Source organism: Ammospiza nelsoni, chromosome 5, assembly GCF_027579445.1.
Source record: "Ammospiza nelsoni isolate bAmmNel1 chromosome 5, bAmmNel1.pri, whole genome shotgun sequence".
In the NCBI taxonomy this organism is placed as follows: Eukaryota; Metazoa; Chordata; class Aves; order Passeriformes; family Passerellidae; genus Ammospiza; species Ammospiza nelsoni.
This window is the reverse complement of record NC_080637.1, coordinates 16171269-16193445: the sequence shown is the minus strand read 5'-3', so window position 1 is coordinate 16193445 and position 22177 is coordinate 16171269. Positions and strand designations below refer to the sequence as shown.

Below are 22177 nucleotides of genomic sequence, written 5' to 3'. Positions count from 1 at the left end.
ACATGAGTGTAGATACTTCATATACTTTTCCTCTAATTCCAGATTCTGTATGAAAGTAATCAGTAAATCATTCAGAGACTTCCTTTAGTGGGTCTACATTGCTTGCCAGTAAGATCTTTTCTACCCAGGTTTTTTCTAGGTTAGATTTTAATTATCTTTTTTTCATCCACACTAAATAATCCAGAATTTGCCTTTATTTAATATTCATACCCCACTGCACATATATACACAAAAACAGACCTGTTTTTAAGGATGCTAAATTTATTTGAAAAATGGAAACTCTCAGGTCACGTTGCAAATTAAACAAAAGACATCAGTTCCTCATAGGCTGCAGACTGAGATTACTGCTTCATGTGTCAGACAAGAGGAAGATTAGAAGTTCTATGACCAAAACAGGGTACAAAGGAGAATTAAGTAAAACTGCTGGCACCAACATATCTTTGACTCACAGAACTTGCATAATGCCAAATACAGGACTGAGAACCTCTTCCACACAGGTGAGAAATCAGCCAGTAAGTGCAGTTTGGAATTAGAAGAGTGTAAGCTACATCCTTGGGCATGACATCATTATGAAATAGAAGCCTTCAAGGCTTTTAAGATGGCAGCTCTTCTTAAAAATGGATTTCAGCAACAATGAACACAATGATCACAACAAATTCTTCTCACAGTACTCACTTCAAAAGGTTTGCTATTGTCAACCAAAACAGCCTGCCAGGGAGAAGCTGTGCATGTGACACCAAATTAAGGGACTCATAATTAGCAACCAGTATGCCTGGTGAGCACAGGATGCTGATGAATATTTTCTTAGAATGCCACATAAGGGAATTCCCTGAGAAGTCCAAAAGGTGCTCAGAGAATAGGAAATGAAAGATTAAAGGTTGAACATGTCTCCCACATTGCATTTTTAATTAACTAGTTTGTGCTTTATCATTTAATTTTTTAAAGCATCAACACACATATCCACAAACACACAGGAGACAAAACACCAAGTGTGAGACAAGAGCAAACTGTAGTATGGTCAAAAAAGTTTAAAGCAAACCTCAAGACCACAGGTGTTCCCTGTGTTCAGGTATGGGACTGATTAGAGACTTAGTTCAGAACTATCACCCTAGGACTGGAAAAGCCTTCAAAGAGAATCCATAAATTAATGTAGTTTTGAAAAAGAACTATTTATTGGAGATGGAAAAAATAAACTGTACTAAAAGCTACAATGTATATAAAAGATAAAGAAACCAGTACATGTATCTGCACATGCAAGGGTGAACTTTACTGAAAATTAATACTTCTTTATTGAAAATATTTTTTAAAAAAGTAAAAAAAAAAAATTGGATTGCATGTAATTACTTAATAATAGAAGGCTGGCAAAGAGAACTCAGTTGAACAATTTCATAAACAGCAATATGTTTAACACATCTCCTGGATAACTTAAAAAACACAAAGGTTCAACTCTAACTTGGGTAAATATAAAAACAGTACAAATTATCCAAGAACTTATACGTGAATATAAAAACTCAGAAATGTAATTTTTTGTGTGACTGAAGACTGAAAAATTTGCCACTGTCACATAAGCTCACCAACCATTTCCCTATGACCATAATTCTCTTTAAGTATAACTTCACTCACCCATGAAGCAATTTTTATTTTAACCTATTAATGTAATTTGAATGGCATAACAAAATAAGTTCTCAAAGAAAAATGGATGGCAGAGGAAACAACTGTCCTTCAGTGACAACATGCCCACATGCCTCTGATGGTGGCAGTTTCCTGCAACCCACATTGTGCAATATCCAATTTTCAATTGGATATATATCAATTTTCTTAACCAAAATTACATGCTTCTGTGTTTTGTAATCTCCCATATGATTCACAGCCAATAAGAAATCCACCTAATAGATTTCTTGCCTTATTTACAACAGAAATTAAGTGACATCCATTATTTCTGCTTTTTAGCAAAAACTGCAGATACTGAATTTGAAGAGAATGCACTCTGCAGGAAAAACTACTTCTTCTATTTTTTAACTGCTGAATGCATTCCTTAACTACCTTAATCTGCTGTGACTTACACTTTCCTAATGAAACTGCTACGTATGCTTCTGAAGCAAAAAAGCCACAAGGCTTGCTCTTTTCATAAATTTCAAACATATTCTTACTGATTGTATAGGTATTTATTGTCAAGATAAAGAAATAATCAAACCTCTAGGAAAAAAAAAAGCCTGCTCTGTCTGTTCAAAAATAATAGTATGATCTCTAATTTTGTTCAACAATGTTATTGCAAGAAAGGTAGCTCTTCTTAAATTTCAGTCATACCACAGTAAATTTCTGTCATAATTAATTCAAGATGGAACACAAAATGAATTCACAAATGTTTTTGATGAGAACACAATTGATAAGACAATTTTTTTTAAGTACTGGGATTTGTCAAAGTGAATGTCCCATAAAAGTACAAAGTATTTCCTGCTTCTATGAAATAATGCAATGAAAGCCTAAAGAAGAAAAACTGTTTTGCAAGAACTTTTTTCTCCCTTTTTTTCATTATTGTGCTCAAGTACATAATTTTTCACTTCTTCTTTAAAAAACTTTTTACACAGCTTAAAGTAAAAATTTAAAATGTCATATTTCTCAAATAAGAAACCAGCAAAATATCCCCATGCTAATGAAAAACCCAATGACTTCCATTACTATTATTAAAAAAGGTTTGCATTTAAATTACAAGCAAAGCCACCTCAAATTGAAGTTTCAGCACACAAACTTATCTGTATTGGTTTGACATCTATAAATTATTAACTAACCATGTATCTCATTGAAAATAAGGAAAAAAATTGCTTACAGTTCTTTTTAAAGCACTGATCCACCAAATTTGAAAATCTTTTCTTAGATCTTCAGCTCCTACTGATCTGTGCAACAGGATTGGAATGTTACACTTCTGGCATTTGTAAAGCATGTTGTCATTGCTTAAGCATTGCTCTTTCTCTTTTAGCTTTTTTTCCCACAAGTTACTTCATAATAAACACACAAAGCTGTGATATTTGGATGCCAAGAGCCACTTTTAATGGCATAAAAGCCATTAATTTCCCAGTCTGTTGGAAAGCATTCTTGAGAAGTCTTAGATCTGGAAGTATAAGCACTTCTGTGCCGCTTCAGTAAAAAGAAATGATCACTAATTATAACTGTATGGAGACCATGGGGAGAGGAGAAATAGGAATGCAGAAGCCAAAACTAAAATATGCTGCTCCCTTTAGAATACATGTCTCTCCCATAGCTATATTTATTGCAATTAACTTCCTTCTTCGCAATTCTTCCATTTTTATACCTGAAGAAATTTTTTGGTTTCTCTTCAATTTTAGATTACTGCTTCTACCAGTATTCAAGATTTTTTTCTATGTATTCCCATGACCCAACATTTCCAGTCTGTAGTTTCAAACAGAACACCCTTCACTAATGTCTCATTACTTTCTCATAGTATGAGTCTATTAGTTTAATTGCCTTCAAAAATGAGACAATATAAACCACAAAATGTATTTCAAACCTGAAAAATGCACTGTTTTTACATTAGTATTCAAATTATAAAATTATTTCATTTTTAAAATACTAGGAATGTGCACTAAGCACCATGAAATAGCACATCTTCTTTAGACAGATATATCTGAAAATTTAGAATTACACATATAGATGCAAAACAAACTTTAAAAGCAGGTCATTTAAACCCACATCATCCTATGCAGTAAAAGAGGACTTTCACTGACAGATTTGATTTAATATATACATGGGGAGCTAAAAATCTTTTTTCTCAAGTTCTTTTTAGTATACATCAGAGAAGAAAAAAAAGCAAACTTGAATGAGACAAAAAGTGATTTAAAAGACAAATTTGAGTTAGCTGAAAATATCAAACAATTCAAATCAATAGTTAGTCTAGACCTGACTTATTTATTCTGATTACTTACAGCAGAAGTTTGAGTAGTCCCTTTTGACCTAAGAATTTTTTTTTATTAATTCAGATTTCTTCTATACATCTCTTGTAGCAAAGATTGAAATGAACACCTCTTATTTTGCCCACAAAACAGGATTTGGAAAGTTTCCTCACAAGAAATATTTAAGCAAAAAATCCACACAATCTCCTGCTATGAGGTGGTGTTTTATAGGTTCCATCAGAACTCTTTCAGACTTTTTGCCTCTTTGATAGACTTCTAGGCACTGATATGATTGAAGGAAATTTTATTAGTAACTTTCAAGTTCCTACTTAGCTTTTCCTCTGAAGTGTAAAAACTATGAAAGTCATCTCAAAGATGGGCTTTACAAAGGCTTGAACTCCCCAGTTACTTTTCAAAAAAGTATTCCCTTTAAATCACAGCTTTACCACAAAAAATAAATGGAGGGTGGGCCATACACTGCAGTATGCTGATCAGTATTCCCAAGACACACTTCTTTGCTATGACATGGAAGCATGCAATAAATATTTAAAACAAACAAATTAAAATAAAGGCTAACCCAAAACACTGAATTCCACCTGCAGATGCCTCCACTCACAAGAATGGGGAGAGCAGTACAACAAATAACAAGAAGCTATACGTTTAAGGAACTATAATCCAATTATTTTTGCTTTAACATTAATAAGAAAACTTTGTAATGTTAAGAAGAGTAGGAAGATGATTGTAATCTCACACCTACAGATGTAGTCAAAAACATTTTTATGAAATGGCAATTGTCAATTTTTCCATTCCCAAGTTATGCCACCAAAGATTAAAAATTTTCATTTAATTCCGTACTTCACAGGACAGCCAGTCATATACATTTTTAAGAAAAGAATATTTAATTTAAACTGTGGTACACTGAAGCTATTAGTACCAGCCATCAAAAATCATTAGGTCTGAAAAATCCTCTGTCAAACACTGATTTTAATCTTTGAGAAAGTAAGGGTTTGCTGCTCTTTAAGCTGTGCTCCACAGCCAACCTTTCTTAATCAATTTAGAAACATTTTTTAAAGCTTCTAAGTCATAACACAAATCAAAAACGCACCAACTGTTGCTACACTTTCAATGAAAATAGGATAATTAGGTATGAGTCTCTTTTGAAACATTTATTTATGTAGGGTAAAGTGACAGGTTTCAGACTTGGAGCACAGCAACTTCATATGCAGATGCTATTCTGAAAAAAAAGTTATATAGATTATCCTTTTTTGAAGATCACTTAAAAAAATTAAAAAATTTGGAAGACTAATAGACCTTAAAATTTCCGGTGTTAAGGGAGTTTGGGGTTTTTTTCTTCCTTGTTTTAAACAGACACTCATAAGAGACTATGAGCAATTAATATCATTACTCAAAATACTGATTTTCCCTCACATAGAAAGCTAAAAATAACAGGCAATTAAGCAGTTGGATATACTTGAGATAATCCTAATGTCTCTTTTTCACTTCTGACAGCTATTATTAACAACAGCCAGAGAATTCTAACTTTAATTAGGCTTACTCCACTGCAAATAGATAGAAGCCTTTTTTAAAATTATCCACAAAAACAATTTTAGTTGAATTACATTAATTTTTTCCTGAAAGACAGTGAAGCTGAGGTACATCCTACTTTGTCAACTAATATATCCTGATGATTTAAGTATACAGGACTACTACTACTCTAATCTGTAATCAAACTGAAGAAGATATTTTATCACAGCCCATATTTTATTCAAGCTAGAATATGTGCCACTTCATAAGTACAAGAATTTTCATTTTACAGTTTGTTTGGTTAACTGAACAAATTTTCAAGGAATTAATTTTGTTTCAGTGGAGGTAATGAAGATTTACTACAATGGAGTTACTTTCTCCATTGCATCAATATGATATGACTTTAAACACTTTGATTACTAAGAACTACAAATGTACTTTAAAAAAAAAGGCAAAATTATAGAAAATGTGACAAAAAGTCTACATATGAAAAGCAAAGGAAGGGGATAAAGCCCAAGTCTACTGGATGGAACAACGCAACCAACATTTCAGATGAACTATTCTAATTAGCTCAGAAATCTAACAGTATATTAGAGAGAAGAACTGATTTTGTAAAACTGCACTGTCTATAATAAATCAAGGTCATTCAAGACAGTACTAGGAAGCAAAATAATAGAAAAGCATGTTGCCATATCCCATATCTGTCTATGATCCCTGCTAAGCAAAAAGTAAGTGTAATTCACAAATCTTTATGATGAGCATGTGTTACTAAACAGCTAAAGTAGTCTCAGTGCTACCTGGCACTAAACAGACCTTTGCTTCTTCCTTCTTCCCTGACCTGCTCTTATCCCCCACATCAGCACTCATATTCTTCTCTCATTCTCAAGATGAGTGCAGAAAGTTAAATAATTCCGTTTATCATGGGTGTAGTTTCCAGCCAGTTTAACTGTGCCCAAGGAAAGCCAATGTGGACCAAAAAGAGAAGACAGGAATGTACAGTTTGGGTTGGAAAAGAAAAAGCAAAGGCACTTATTTTGACAGCAGAAAGCCCTGCTTCAGCTGTGCCATATAAGTACACAGCAAGCAAACCCTTTTCTGACCAACTAAAACTAATCTGGAAATACTCAAATATGTGACTCCAGTGTGAAGTTTAAGGAATAGAGAAATGAAGCTACAACAGGCAGGGTACACTGATCTCTTGAAAGAACAAAAGGGAGCTGGAAGATTCTACAGCACATAAGAACCCATCGACACTGTCCCAAGCCCTCACAGGGAATCAAATACATTGATGAGTAAAACATATGCAGCAATATACTACTACCCAACTACACTACACAGTTACTTGTAGATCTACATTCAGCTGCTCATTGTTGACACCTTGTCTCAAGGTTACTATGTTCTAAAATAAGCCAAAATTAAGTTGGTGTAATTAGTCAAAATTCCACTAACTAAAGAAGTAAATCACCTCATTTTATCAAAGCAAATAGAGAGCACTTAGGCCAACAGATCCACTCATACAGTTGATACTAATGCCACCACAAACTTCCAGTAGGTTAAGCAACCAGAGAAAAACAGCAGGGAATAAACTCTACCACTTGCAAGTCACACACAAACTGTGTATCTGAGTAAAGCTTAACTATGTTCATTAGGACTTGTATACTATTGTAATTATATTGAAACATATTCCTTAAATTTAATAGTTTTATAACTCTAAGCCAGAACAAAATGCCCACTACAGAATGAGTCCACTGCAGCTAAAAAAGTAATATTACAAGAAGTCATGCTAAACAATAAAGATTAATTTGTCCAGGTAAATAACTAAAATAAAGATTCAAACACAAAAGGATCAAAAGATAAATAGGAATGTATCATTCACTGGTTCCTATCAATCAATTCTCTCCATGATACAAGTTCTGCCAACATATTCGCCCTTCTTCATGCTCCCTTATTCCCTAACCCCTCACAAACTAAGCATGAGATGCTCTCTTAATACTGTCCCTGTTTTCCTTAGTTCTGTTTGGAAAGCCTCCCAACACCTTGCTTTATGAACCAGCCCTAGACAGAACAGTTTATCATGGCAAGCACTGCTAGCTGGCAAACAATTCAAAGAATTCAGTACTAGTTATTTTCACATGGATTCTCTTACTTGTTTAAAGTGAATAAAAGGATGTAAAATAGTAAGGTTTCTTTACCCAATTAGGCCTGAAAAACAACATTATATATTAATAAAGACAATTGCTCAGAGATTGTGAATAATTCATTTGTGTTTAAGTGAGACATACATAAAAACAAATTAACAATTTAAAAGTATAATCTGTCCAAGTGCTTCAAAAGCATGTTTTTTAAAGCACTAAAATTCAGGTCTATATTTTTATAGTCTTTGTTTCCAGGTAATTCACCTGAAGGAACTTATTATTTTTTTCAAAAACTACAACTTAAAAAAAATTAAATTAATGGAAAAAATTTCTAACTGCTTTCCCACTGCAGTCAAAATCAGTCCTGCTTCACAGCACAGAAGTAACCAAGTCCTCTGTGTGCGGGCTCAAGAAAGGTTTGTGCTTACTTCTGAACCTTTGCCATGGTGCAAACCAGGAGTCATCAATTTGTAAAACCAAACTCAAGTACTGCCTACCTTACTCACTACAGGTCTCTCTCTCTTCAGCTATCCTGCAGCAAGTACAAAATACTTTCACTGACAACAGATTGGCCCAGCAGTAGGGGGAGAGTGGGGCAACATATTCCTAGAAATTGGAAAGGTGAACAGTGGATACCTCAAAGCCAGCTAAGACAATGCTGAACAACTTCTATGCCATGTTACAGCTATAAATATGTATGTACACATATACATGTAATCCAGGTGTACATATACTAAGTGTTCAATAATATATGAAAGCAAAGAGTGCAGCAAAGAAAACTGATGGAAAGGAAAAAGATTCAGGTCACTGAGTGGCTTGTGTGTACTGCAGCTTTTTCAGAGGAATGCTTCTGATGTTTTCTGGACTTACATAGAAAATGTAATTGGCTTTTCAGTACCTTCAAGTCTTGAATTCAACAGTTCTATGTAAAACTTCTTCATTGTTTGCTCACCAAAATCCCACAGATAACAATACACCATTTAATTACCAAAGAGTGTTTCATGGAATATTGCTCATGTTTATGATAACTTGAGTAAATTTTCCTGATGTCATTGGTATTACTATAAAATTATGGAAAGATTAAGAAAGAGCACTGAAACGTACTTTTGTATATGGAAACTACATTACTAGCAATTTGTATTAAGGAGAAAAAAATCAATGTGATTAAATGGAACTTGTGCTATGGAATTTTCATTTGACAGATAAGTGATTTTAATTATTTTGAATAGTTTTTCATAAAATTTTACAAGGGTTTAAAAAAACCCTTATTTTCTTAATACTTTCACAACTTGCAGGAAAACATTAAAATATAAATTATACTTCATGTCCATGCTTTTATGCAAATTCATTTTGTGTTTCATAAATCATTTCAGGAAATGTGTAAATAAAAACATTTTAACACAATATTGTGCAAAACCTTTTATTTATTTAAGCAAAGAAAAGCCTAAAAACAGTAGAAGTTTATTACAAAGTTTAATGACAAAATTAAAAGAGAAGTTGAAGAGCCTACTACAATTGCAAGTAAAACGTTTGCAACTCTCTCAAACTGAAGAAATCTCTTATATTCCTGAACCTCAGTCCTGGGAAGTCTTCCAGAATTTCTCTCCTGATAAATCAGAAGATGGAGAAACTTGGAAGGCCCTGGGAGAAGAAGCATCCAGTTAATCCAGTTATAACTCCTTATTCTAGTTTATAAAAACAATTTGTCATCCTTCATTTTCAGTCATGTCTTCTAAATAACTACCAATATGTTACATCTTTTCTGCCTTCTTTCCTCAAAACTTCAATGTACAAGTCCTATTCATAATTCTGCAAGGACTAGTGAATTGGTGGAACTGAATAATAAAGGTCTAAATATTTAGACAGCAGGATAAATTATCTCAAATTAATTTATACACTGTAGCAATCAAGGCTTCAGCTTGGTCTTGTAAAGCAAACAATGCGCGTTTAACAAAATTTTACCTTATAACCCTGTAAAGTATGAAGAAAAGCAGTTCCCTAAATTCAGTGGGTTAATATCCTCTGCTCTCTGGCTTGCTTTCTCATCATTCAGAAATTCAGTTTTATGTACCTTCCAAACAGATCTATTCATTCTGCAAAAATTACAACTCTCCTGAAAAAAAAAAATTCTGCTTAGCTAACAAATTTACATATTTTATAAACAAACACTGAGGAATTACCTCAGATACAGCCATGATAAAATGCTCCAAAACTGTACTCCAATTATACAATGAAAATACCCATTTTTGATACAGTATTCAAACTTTGGGGGAAAAAAACCCCTAAATTAATAGTTTTAAATACAATTATTCACTGTTGAAAAGGGCAAACAGAAGACAAAAGTGAAACTGCATACCAGTTATAAGAGTAGGAAGACTTCCTGCAACATATGAGAGGGAAGGGAAAAAGCAGTAAACAAGGGAGTTATAGACAGATGAAGGCATTTTCAGGATGAAAGAACATTTCTTCACTCAAAGGAAAAGTAGTCTGGGAATAAATCCTATCCCATTTCTAGGATTTGGGCCTAGATTAATTATCCCATAAAGTCATAGCAGTATCAATTCAAAAAACACTAGGTAACAGAAGTTTCATTTAATGCCATCTACAAAAGGATTTAAGATGACAAGAAAAAATACTTACAAGGGTAAGATCTCTCTTCTTGAAGTTTTCAGTTCATGAGTTCTTGTAAGCATCATCAACTTGTCTTGAGCTCCTCTATTTCAAGAAGATTTCAGACAATATCTCAATCGCCATTCCAGTCTTCAGCAGCCTCATTTTTCTTGTCATTCTTTATTTGGCATAAAATGACCAAGTGCTACAATAGTGTTCACTTCCTGCCTTGACTTCCTACTGACTGCTAATTTTCCCTTGAGCCAGTGCTCCTAGGCATCTTAAAATTATTTCATACAGCTATTCCACTCAGCAACAATCTGACATACATCCTTATCATGGTGGTACTTTGAAACTTTCATCTCTCTGGATGGTGAATAAATCCAGGTCCTCTTTGGGGTTTTAGATACACACACAAGCCCAGAGAACGATGATGGACTGCAATGTCAGATAAAGTGAAGTGTAGGTGAGCCAGAGACCACAAGTAATTGCACAGCACAACTTAACACTAGGAAACAATGTAGCTCTACAGGAACCCAGGGCAAGAGGAAGGCGTACAAAGAGCACATCTGTGGCAAATTGGAATAAATAGCACTTGCAATCCAGTGCAAAATCTCCTTGTCCACATTAAGTCTACAAACAGTGAGCAGTCACATGGTATATCTTATCTCATTAACAAAAACCCCTCTGGTGCATCTGCAGGGATGAGATACATTTTGACACAACCTAATATGCTATAAACACAGAGGGCTTTCAGGAAAACTGCCCTGACAGTAATTAGCATTTGTTCTGACAGCACATATTACAACACTACTATGTCATGCAGGAGGTTAGAAGTAAGCCCAGAATACTTTTCTTACAACTCCACTGTTTGTATTTCTAAAGAGGCTGTTATAGTAAGACAAAATAAGATTAAATACCTTCAGCATTTTTCATGAGGATGAAAATCTTTTTTTAAATGTTCAGAATAACATACACACAACCATCTAGTATAAGAAACCTAAGGTTTAAAATCATCCTCCTAATTTTGACCAGAAAATCAAACCTGAAACTACTGTATTCCAGTAGGGGCCAGTATCTACCCCATCTGAAATTTTCTTTAATTATGGTTTTCCCTCTCCTGGCTTCATTTGACAATTACATTTCATCTTGCTGAAAATGTTACAGCATTATAGTTTTATTGCAAACTGGAAACTAATGAGACATCACCAGATTACACCTTCATCATACTGGTGGAAAGTTTGAAAGAATGTCCTGAACATTTAGCACACCCAATTCCTATATTCAATAACTCAATATAGTCTGGATGTGTGAATCCATGTGCTAAAACTAGGTACTTCAATCTGTACTAAACCATCAAAACATCTATGACTTCAGCAGTTGTATACACACCCAAAAATCTACTTTATGGCATTTGGATTTCAATGAGAAGTAAATTAGCATTTTCATCTGTGTCATTTTCATCTTCAGAAGTTCCTTAACAACACTTTTCCAGTTTGCTGATGTCTTTAGCAAAGCAAAAAGACTCCCATCACTAGGATAGCTATGTCACACACTTGTTATGCAAGATTAAGGATTAATTAAGGGCTCTCTCAGTTGTCTTAAAGCTAAAATAAACATCATGGCTTTCCTCCCACCAAAATATCTGACAAAACTGCAAATGTTTTGTCAATTACCAGGATGTACCATCAGATGACCTACTCAGCACAGATTTATTATTAATGGCATTCTCAATCATAATAATTTATTATTAATATTCAATAATTCTTTAGGACTTTTTTAACTACAGAAAGAAAATAAAAGTATTCTTACTTTCAACTGTATAAATTAGGATCCAAGTGACTTAGAATTGCAGCAAAAAAGTTTCAGTTAAATTAAGAAAATACAAAAATTCATAGTGAAAAGATTGCAATAAATAAAGCTGTTTAATGTACAAACCAATATTAGAAAGTTTCAAATCAAAAAGCTATTTAAAGAAAAATCTTTGAAAGTTTTTGTATGTCTCTGGGGAAATAACTGCTGTTAGCACTTAGCCATGACCACCATTATACTGAAAGAAAAACAAACCTTGATTTTGCTTTTTTTCTTATGATATAGATACTAGTTTTTAAATGAGCTTTCAGAATACAGTTTTCTGAGCTTCATACATTTCCCCCAACTATCTTTTAAGGTTGAACATTTTCACATTTTGTCTTTCTTCACCAAACACTCACAGGAACAGCTATGCTCTCCAATATGACAATCCTCACAAAGTGGCAAATACATTAACAATCATGAGTCTCCAAATGTAGGTTGGTGGTAAAGACAAACTTATTTACCATATTAATTAAATGGCCTATTTAACATGGAATATCAATTCTCTAATCACATCTCATTTGAACTTCTTATTTCAATTAGCAACCCTAAAGTCTGTTAGAGACCCTACTGTTCTAGGATCATTAAGAACATTTTCATGATCTGTCAAATGAGAGAGTAAAAGGCAGAAACTGCAAATACTCTCAGGAGTAGGCCTCTACCCTGCTTAGGAGATGATTAGGGAGAAAGCAGCAGTAGTTCTCATTAGTTGCTTAGCAATGAAACATCCTCCTATGAAACAAGAAATGAACAGAGCAACAGAGGTGTTGCCACGCAAATGAGTAAATGGATAGTCTATCATCCACTCAAGGATAAACTGTCCTTCATTAAAACTAATCAATCTGGATTAATACACCTATGGATAGCTGGCACAGACAAGGTAGAAAGAATCCACTGCAGGTAGCCCCACTGAAGTAGCAAGACAATACATTGCTCAAGTTTACATATACCACACTTAAATTCTCACTGTATGTGTGTATGATAAACACAAGTACAAGGAAAACAATTTCAATTCAAAGCAGATTAACATTATCATTTTTACTGTTAAACCTTACCTTTTATACCCATAGTTATACCCAAGTTACTAATGACTTATTGTTAATAGTCCATCATTCTCATAATGCTTATAACAACTTAAACATAAACCTGTAAATTTAAGATTTAACCCATGTCTAAGTTGCTTATTTTTTCAAAAGTATATTCACACATAAAGCAAAAATCTCAGCACAAATGGAGTTGTTGACACTACCATTGTTACCAATGCTGTAAGTCTCAGAAGAGCAGAGTTCTTAACCAGAGAAATTTGATTACTGTCGTCTTACTTTTCAGACCTTAATTCCAGGATGCCATTATTTCAGTCACAGATGCAGTTTAATAGGTTCCCTTGATTTCAATTTCCCCACAACTGATTTTAAAATATCCATGTTTCATGTGTGACTTTTTTTGCTTTAGTGTGGTTTTTTTTTCTGCAGGGTAGGCGTTTTTTGTTTTGTTGCTGTTGTACAGTTCACATGTAGAAAATAAAGTTTTCAAAAAAACCATGACTGAGAAGAGAAAATAAAACAGTGAAGACTTCTTGAGTAGAAATCAAGATGGCTCCTGAACATCACTGACTACTCAAAATCTGGTTGCTTCTCAGTATATATTTAAAGCAATACAGATTTATAATTACAAACATTTATGATAAAATTCATGTATCAAATTATGCTTTGATTAGCTCATCCAAACTGTTAGATAAAAACAAAAATGATGCTTCAAAACCAATACTAATTCATAATTCAGTATTAAGACAAATCTTACCTATGTATTCACAAACGAAGACTACAAAAAAAGGAGTAACAAGGTCATTTATGCCCTGAACATATCCACTGGCTGGATGACGTATTGCCCAGATAAACAAAATTCTTTCAAAGATCTGAAAAAGAGTTAAAGAAACCAGCAATTTAATTTAACAAGTGATAAGCACATTTTAAACATAACACTTGTAAATTATCATAACATCACAGAATTACAGAGTTGAAAAGGACCCATCATGACCACCAAGTCCAACTCCTGGCCCTGTACAGGACACCCCAGGAATCACCCCATGTGCCTGAGAGCACTGGCAAATACTTTTTGAACTCTGTCAGGCTGGTGCTGTGACCATTTCCCTGGGGAGCCTGCTCCAGGGTTCAACCACTCTTGGAGTGAAAAGCCTGTTCCTGATATCCAACCCAAACCTCCCCAACTCAGCTCTGTGCCATTTCTTTGAGTCTTGTCACTGGTCCTGGGAGTGAAGAGATTGGTACCTGCCCATCTGCCTCCCCTCATGAGGATGTTGAAAATATCCTTGCAGATAAACTTCGTATCATGGAGTTAAGTAGCATAAAAACCATGCATACAAAAGCATAAATGAACACTGGTATTCATAACCAACTCCCAATGCTATGTAAGTTTCTCAGTTCTTCAAAAGGAAGCATTTTCAAGGTATTAGCACATGTTAAAACCAGCCTAGTGTATAATTCAGTTAGAGTAGTTAATACAAAGTGGCTCTTATTCACTGGAGCTTTTCCAGGAATACAAAATTCCTCTTTTCTCAAGGGAAAGAAATATGAAATTATCTTCCCATAATTTTTCATCTCTTTGAAAAAAGTATCCTACTAAATATTCTATTTATCCGTAAGTAACAGAAAGAAAGACTTGATATAGTTTAGATTTTTTTAATAACATGCCCATGAAAAGAGGTTCCATGAAAGTTAAGCTTGCCTAATACTCCAGTGAAATTTTACATTCCAGGCATCTGCATACTAGTCAATAAAAAACCTGAAACAATCAGGAAATGTTTCTACAGGCAACTGCCTGCTGTATCGCAGAACTTCACCCTCTCAATTCCATAAACTGAAGCTTAGGTATCTGTAACTGAAGTTTAGGATCTGCAAAAGCTCATGAGGCCAAATTATATCTCAGTGTGAGAAGAGAAGAGAGCACAGAAATTAGAGAACTTTTTTCTGACTCCATTTAGGTCTGTAACAGGCTGTATCTTGGCTCAATTATTTGCTTCTGAAGATATTATGTGCCTTTGAAAGACTGCAAATAAGCAGCAGAGTGAAAGCTGCTACATGCTTTGTCCTAACTACAGCCATGCAATCAGGGATATATAATCTTCTGCAACAAAAGAATATTTGCTCATTCATGAGAGCACAAACTATACTGCTCTTCAGATCCAGCCTCAGTAATAAAAGGAGGAGACATTTTGGAAGGAACCAAAGGATTCTGTGGTTTGCCTCATCTCCAGAAGTCAATGAACACTCAGGCTTCAAGAAAGCCAGTGAAGGACCTGCCCTGAAAGGATGTAATAGGTGGAAGAAGTTTATTTGTGAAGTCAGGATTATTCATATTCAATCTCACTTTAAGTTTTTTTTAGATTAATAAGCTGATTGTTTTAATTCAATTTTAAATAAAGACTCATTATTTTAAAAATCCTCTTTTTAAGTAAGGAAAGGTCTTAGCATAAAGGACTCACATCCTGGTGCTTGAAATTCCCATCACAGGCTTCCACATAAGTTACCTGAAGCTGAAAAATATTTGCATCTTTTGCTTTGAAAACAAGTCTCAATATCAACATCTATCCTTCTCCTACAGGCTTTCTTTCAGGAGTCAACTGTTCTCCAGATTTTGTTTCCCTGGCTGAAAATTCACAGAACAGGAGAGACAGTCAACAACAGTAAATACAAAAAAGTTTTGGTGGGCACTGAAAAACAAATCTTAAGACAGCTCACATCTGATCCATTACAACCCCAATTGAGAGTCAGTTTTTGTGCAGTGTGATTTTAGAGATTAGGCAAAAAGGGAAGTATTTATTAGCAAATCCTCTATAAAAGCCTCTTGTTTCCGTTAGCCAAGATGCTCTTTCCTTTAGCTACAAATTCTTGGTACTAGTTCTGTCACCTCATGCATTTTAACAACAGCTGCATATTAAACCAAAAAAAAACAAAACACCAACCTCTGCCCCTTAGGGAATAGCCAGTGGTGTTTCACTGTCTGTCAATAACTGTATAAAGATTTTACACTCAGTCATTTACAACATGCTTTTACATTTCATGTAATCATACCCTGATGAAATTAAAGCTGTTTATGTAATATTTTTAGTATTACTGGAAAACTGCCAATCTAGCAAGGTTAGTTAGCTCACAGCTACTCTGCTGCCTCCGTCCATTGCCACTTCTACTTTCAGCAACAGTAGTTTCTCAGTATTATGAGAGTTATCATTCTGTGTTTCACTTCTGAAAAAGGACATGTTTAACATACTGCAAATTCAAACAACTTTCTACATGAGCTGACTAGAGAAACCTATTAAAGTAGCAATTGCAGAATGCAGAACAGGGTTATGCACTAGGCTAAATAAAAAACTCATGGTGTGATGGGGCTACAAAATATGCACAGTCAACAACCAACCAAACTCAGTAAGAACAATCCATCAAAATACCCACTGCAGAAACTATAAACATGGTGTTTTTTCATGAAGGCATGTCTGAAGTCAAACCATTCACAAATTTGTACCACCAACCTTTCATTTACTCAGAACCTGACAAGATACAGTTTACACTGCAAGTTCAGAAGCCTATGCATTTTAAAATGTTTTTAAAATCCAGGTATGAGGGGGTGGTATTTGCCTTTGTTTGGGGTGGTGGGGGGGCAGAGGAGGTGTTATATTTTTGAGCAGGAAGCACCACTTCGTGAAGGCACATCAGCTTTAATATCCCCAAATACTTCCAATCAAAAATGCTGAAATACACACTGAATAGCATTTTCAGTTTCCTATCCATTTTCATAAAGTTTCACTTACTGTTTTGAATCAATAAAATGAACACTGAAAACCTGAACAGCAGGCTGGTTTAAGTTTCTATACAGCACTCATGACTGTATTCAAATGGGACTCATCAAAAAGGTCACTTTCCCAAAAGGATCACTTCTTGATTTCCAAACCAGCAACAAAAACTGGAATTATTTTTCTACTGTGAGACACTACATCTCATGAGATGTCATTACCAATCTATTATTCTCTTTTGAATTTGATTCTCATTCATAATTACAGCAAGAATTATATTCATATACATAAAGAAAAGAATCCATCAGATTAAATGAAGGTTTGAATTACTTGTGGGTTTTCCCACCTCAGAGGAACTTTAAAACCTCCAAAGCCTTAATTCAAAAGCTTTTGAAAATTTGCTTTTTGTTTTCTAAGTAGAGGAGGGAAAGGAAAAAAAAAACAAAAAAAAAGAGAGGGAGGACAAAATTTAAACTATTTTAAATTGTGCAGTTTTCTTGAAACTATTATGCATAATATGCAAGCATAGATGGGAAGCACACAGCCATGTGCTTTCCATTTCAACAAAATACAGTTAAAGTAAGAAAAGATAATAAATTAGACCAGTCTATTAGCTACTTATTATTTAGTTGTAACAAAATTGATTAATCTTTAAAATAACTTGACCGCACTATATGAAAGATCACTTCCCACTCTTTAATTCTCCTTTTCCAGGAACACTACTAAGTCATTTTTAGTCCTTTAAATCCTTGCTCCAACACTGCCTTCTCCTCACCCAGGATCCATTCAACTCCCATAAAAAAGAAACACTTTAAACTGATTTTAAAAGAAACACATAATAACTAGTTATTTCAGCACATCAGATTCAAAATAGCTTTTTCTAAACTGCAACATTTTATTACAGAAACCAAACTCTGAGATCAGATAAGAAATTAAAACAGCCTTATTAACTCTAATTAAAAGCTCTTTGGCAACAGAGACTGATAGCACCAAGAAGAGCAAAAACCTTGGAATAGCAGCATTTGAAACTTTAAGTCAGGAGATTGTGAGGTTTACAGATGTGCTGAGTTTCTGAAGCTTTAACCGGTGCTTTTATCCAGTTCTGTCAACCACAGTCTCTACATCTTATTCTATGGGACATTCTTACCAGTAGTGGTATCATTGCCCTAAACCTTTGCAGCATCAGAAGTATGTACAAAACTCACCGTAATATCCACAACAATGGTTTTGCACATAGTGTTATCCTTTAAAACCTGTCTTTGACCTTCACTCTGATTCCCCTCTCCTCTTTATAACCCTTGCAGTCTCACCTTAAAAAGGTGGGAGTGACTGCTGCTCACCAGAGACCAGCATCATCTTCTCTCTCTCTAGTAAAATCAGCTCTGGGAACAACACATCCTATCTGCAAGAGCCCTTGGGAGGAAGAAAGGATCCCTGTGGGGCCTGAGGGATTTAATGGTGCTATGGTAGGTCTCCAGAAACTCAGAAAGCAAGAGAAAGAAACATTGGAGAAATTGGGTGGTATGACCCTTTTTTACAATGGCATTAAGTAAGTAGAGTTTGGTTAAGATCACAGAGAGAGTAAAAGACAGATGCAAGCCCATTCTCTCAGTAGCCCTGATCTAATTAATTTATTTAATAATTTCTTGCCAGTATTGCTTTGTTACTGTCCCTTGATTGTATTTATCCTACTCCTCGATCCATCCCTAGAACAGCCCAGGTAAAACACCACTGTGCAGAAAGCAGGGGGACAGCCCTATATTTATAGGCTTTTCTTTTGAAACACTGTACTAGGCTATTTCTTCAAACCAATTCTCCAAAGTGTGGAAGAGCACTGCCATTAAACAAATAATTGTTTAAACAATGGAAAACCAAATGAAAGCTAGTTCTGCATTTAAGTTCTCATAATGAACAACCAGATTATGTTCTATTTGGATCTGTAATTGTATGAACAGAAGCTTCATGGCAATACATTTGAAGGTCTAACTAGAACCATTAGAAAAGAGAGTAAGTTGGAGAGTTAAATTAAATAATTGAAAAAGGTTAATCCACACCATCAATGCTATTTATGATCTATATACATCAAAATGAAAAGTCCCTATGAGATTCAATTCCCCAACAATATAGGCCAATTTGATTAATACATTTACCATTAATCACATTATTATACATTTACATTAATTTTTTATAGTTATAATATTAGTAAAACAATTTAAATTGTGTACTCAACATACAAAACTTCCAAGGATGCAAAATCAGATAAGGCACTCAAACCAGCCCTGCTACAAATTCAAAAAGGAGAACTTCCCAACTGGAACACTCTAAGAACTTCAGACCTTAAATGATTTTGACAAATACATGGAACCAAAGGACTGTGCTCTGGATTACTTAAGAAACACAATATTAACAAAATACATAAAAAGGAAAAAAAGGGGGGAAAAACCCTCAAGGGCACAAGACCACAATAAAAACCTGACAGATTCAATACAGGAAATTAATGAGCTGCCTTTGCTTTTATGACTCATACTTGCACTGCTATTCTTAACCTCTACTTATATGTCCTTTTTTTTTTTACGTCTTTAAGCATGTTCTGAAGTCAAAATAGCAAGTGTAATGAAATCAATTAATAATCAAACTGTGATATCAGATTCATTAAAAAAATGTTTCCTCTAAAAAAAAGAAAATATATCATTCTTACCTCTGTTACTTTGGGCTGAAGTCTTAAAACTTCAGGACTCATGCGTGGTATATCTATGTGGATCTAATTAGACAAAGAAGAATACTGTAAAAGGAACCAACAGCACACTTTCTAAGCAACATGATACTTAAAACAATTCCATTGGTTTACACTATTAGTTGTAATTCCATTGTTTCATTACATTTGGGATAACATGGATTTTTACTGTATTTCCAAATGTACAGCCAAATCTTTACGTTAATCTTTCAATTAAGCAAAATTTAAAAACACATATTTGTATTCACATTCTAGGATCCTTACATCACATTTTAATTATTTGCAAATTATTATCATATTGGCAATACTCATGACCTTAGGGTAATTATGAGTAAAACAATACTACTACTTCTCCGAAGTCACATTCAACTGCCACTATTATAGAATCATTAAGAATGGAAAAGGCCTGTAATATCATCAAGTCCAAATGTCCAAAGGTGAAAGAAGGGTTTAGACCTATTTAACATACTTGACAATCAAGAAGAGAGCACAAAAATACCAGTATTCCTAAAGTTTTTTTCCAAACTTCACAAAGGACTTTTATGCAACAGAGTGCTCAAGTGATGATTTTGTCTTCTACTCACAAGCCTTGTATTAGTGATGCTACATACTTCTTCTTAGTAAAGATTAGTCTTGAAGCTGAAAGAAACATCGTAGCTTCTTCTGTCCCAAGGAAGGCTAAAGTATCATTGTTCAGTGTTACAAACTACTCATTTCAATACAAAACTTGAAGAAAAGTTATCTCCTTATCTGGGTGACTGTGAAAGTTTGACACCCTATGTTTATTTATGTTGCACATCATATCCAGTCTCAGCTTCTTATGCAGAAGTTTGGAGCCAGTAAGAAACAGTCACCATTGTACCTTCCCTGTCCATCTTCACTTATTTGAAAGAGGGTTTGAGCAGGAGATGAAAGATTTGAAAATGCAACTATTTTTAAACAGAAAACCATGGCAACACTAATGCTAACATTAAAAGAAATCCACTATTTTGAATTTCAGATGAAAACTACTTCATATTTTTCTTCTAAAATTTAGGAAAATTATTAGAGGGCTGTCTATCTGATAAGATTAAAGAAACAGAGAAAAACAACACCAAAGTTCAAAAAGAATCTTTAAGTCCTTTAGAAGGTGTTCTGTAGATAAAGGTCAATTCAATCAGGTGCTCTACCTGTCTGTAGGTATCTTGGTGGTTTTCATCATTTCTGGAATCATAGTATTGTTCAACAAATGCAAAATACTCTTTGCGTTTTCTTTGTAAAGTGCTTTCTCTTCGGTCCACGTTTGCAGGAAGATAGCCCTGAAAAAACAGTGAAATTATAAAGACATTATTCTTTGCCTTACAAAAAGCACTGCTGGCATTTGATTACATGTGATAAGAGTTCTAACAAACTGATGCAGTGCCAAGTACTCCCACACAAATCTAAATAATCCTTTACTAAACTATTTTTTCTAATCCCTCCAACTCCTATAAAAGTTCAGATACAAACATCTCATAAAAACAGCTGCTTTTTTTTTTCTTTTTTTTTTCTTTTTTTTTTCTTTTTTTTTTCTTTTTTTTTTCTTTTTTTTTTTCTTTCTGCAAAATGCAATTTCTCATCAAAAACACTAAAATGGTATTGATTTTGGAGGAGAAAAGCTTAAATAAATAAGTTTAGGTAACTTTAATAACATGAAAGTTCCTTAATTTCTATGTGGCCAGTACTGGAGCAATTTTATTAAATTTTTAAACACTGTGTATTAACTCAATTGCCTTTAAGTAGGCATTATATACATTAGCAAGGGAGGCCTAGATTCAATACTAGGAAAAACTTCTTCATGGAAAGGATTATCAAGCACTGGAACAGGCTGCCCAAGGAAGTGGCTGAGTCACCATCCCTGAGGCAGTAAAAGACACACAGATTGGCCCTAGGGACATGGTTTAGTGGTGGACTTGGCAGGGCTGAGCTTATGGTTGGACTACACAGCCTTAAAGGTCCTTCCCAACCCATACAATTCTATTATACTATATTAAAAGTATTAAAAATGTTATTCCTGTACACTTTAATTACTTCATTTATAATGACAGGAGAATAAGTATACAAGCCATATTACATTTCAAATACCTTAAGAGGTACTTTCTTTGGCGAAAAGAATTTCTTTAAGATATACAGACTTGTGTTTGACTCCAAGTACTTCAAACCTCACCAGCTTCACTTTTTCCTAAAGACTTTGTCTGACATTTAATATCCTATCCCAGTGTTTTGTGTTAAATATTGAATTTATTCAATAATTTTACTGAATAAAATTTATTTCTTCTCAACAGTAGTGTTCCCATTTATTCTCAACAATAGTGGTTTCATCCCTGTAGGATATCTTATTTGGTTGCTTTAGAAAATAATTCATTTTTTAAATCAAATGTGACTGTCTGAAGCACACCGATACTTTCTCAGCAAGTCTTTTTGCCATTATTCTGTTTCAAAGACTGAACTAATCTTTCAATTCCACATGTCATGTTTCCTGTTCCCTTTACAAATTAGGTTTTATTTTTAAAAGTTGGGAAGGCTTGCAACGTATCAGCAGAGAATAAATTGGTGGAGAGTTTAATCTGTTTATTCATTAATTTCC

General features: G+C 34.2%; 1 protein-coding gene across 2 annotated transcripts in view; it reads right to left on the bottom strand.

Moving 5' to 3' along the window:
* Positions 1-22177, bottom strand: part of TBC1D22A (TBC1 domain family member 22A) — a 140713-nt gene that overhangs the window by 95223 nt on the left and 23313 nt on the right. For both annotated transcript variants that reach the window (XM_059472085.1, XM_059472086.1), the window contains exons 6-8: positions 20742-20870; positions 19537-19599; positions 13832-13946 (exon numbers count right to left, since the gene is read on the bottom strand). In XM_059472085.1, the coding sequence (XP_059328068.1) occupies positions 13832-13946; positions 19537-19599; positions 20742-20870 (307 nt within the window). The remainder of the gene's footprint in view (positions 1-13831; positions 13947-19536; positions 19600-20741; positions 20871-22177) is intronic.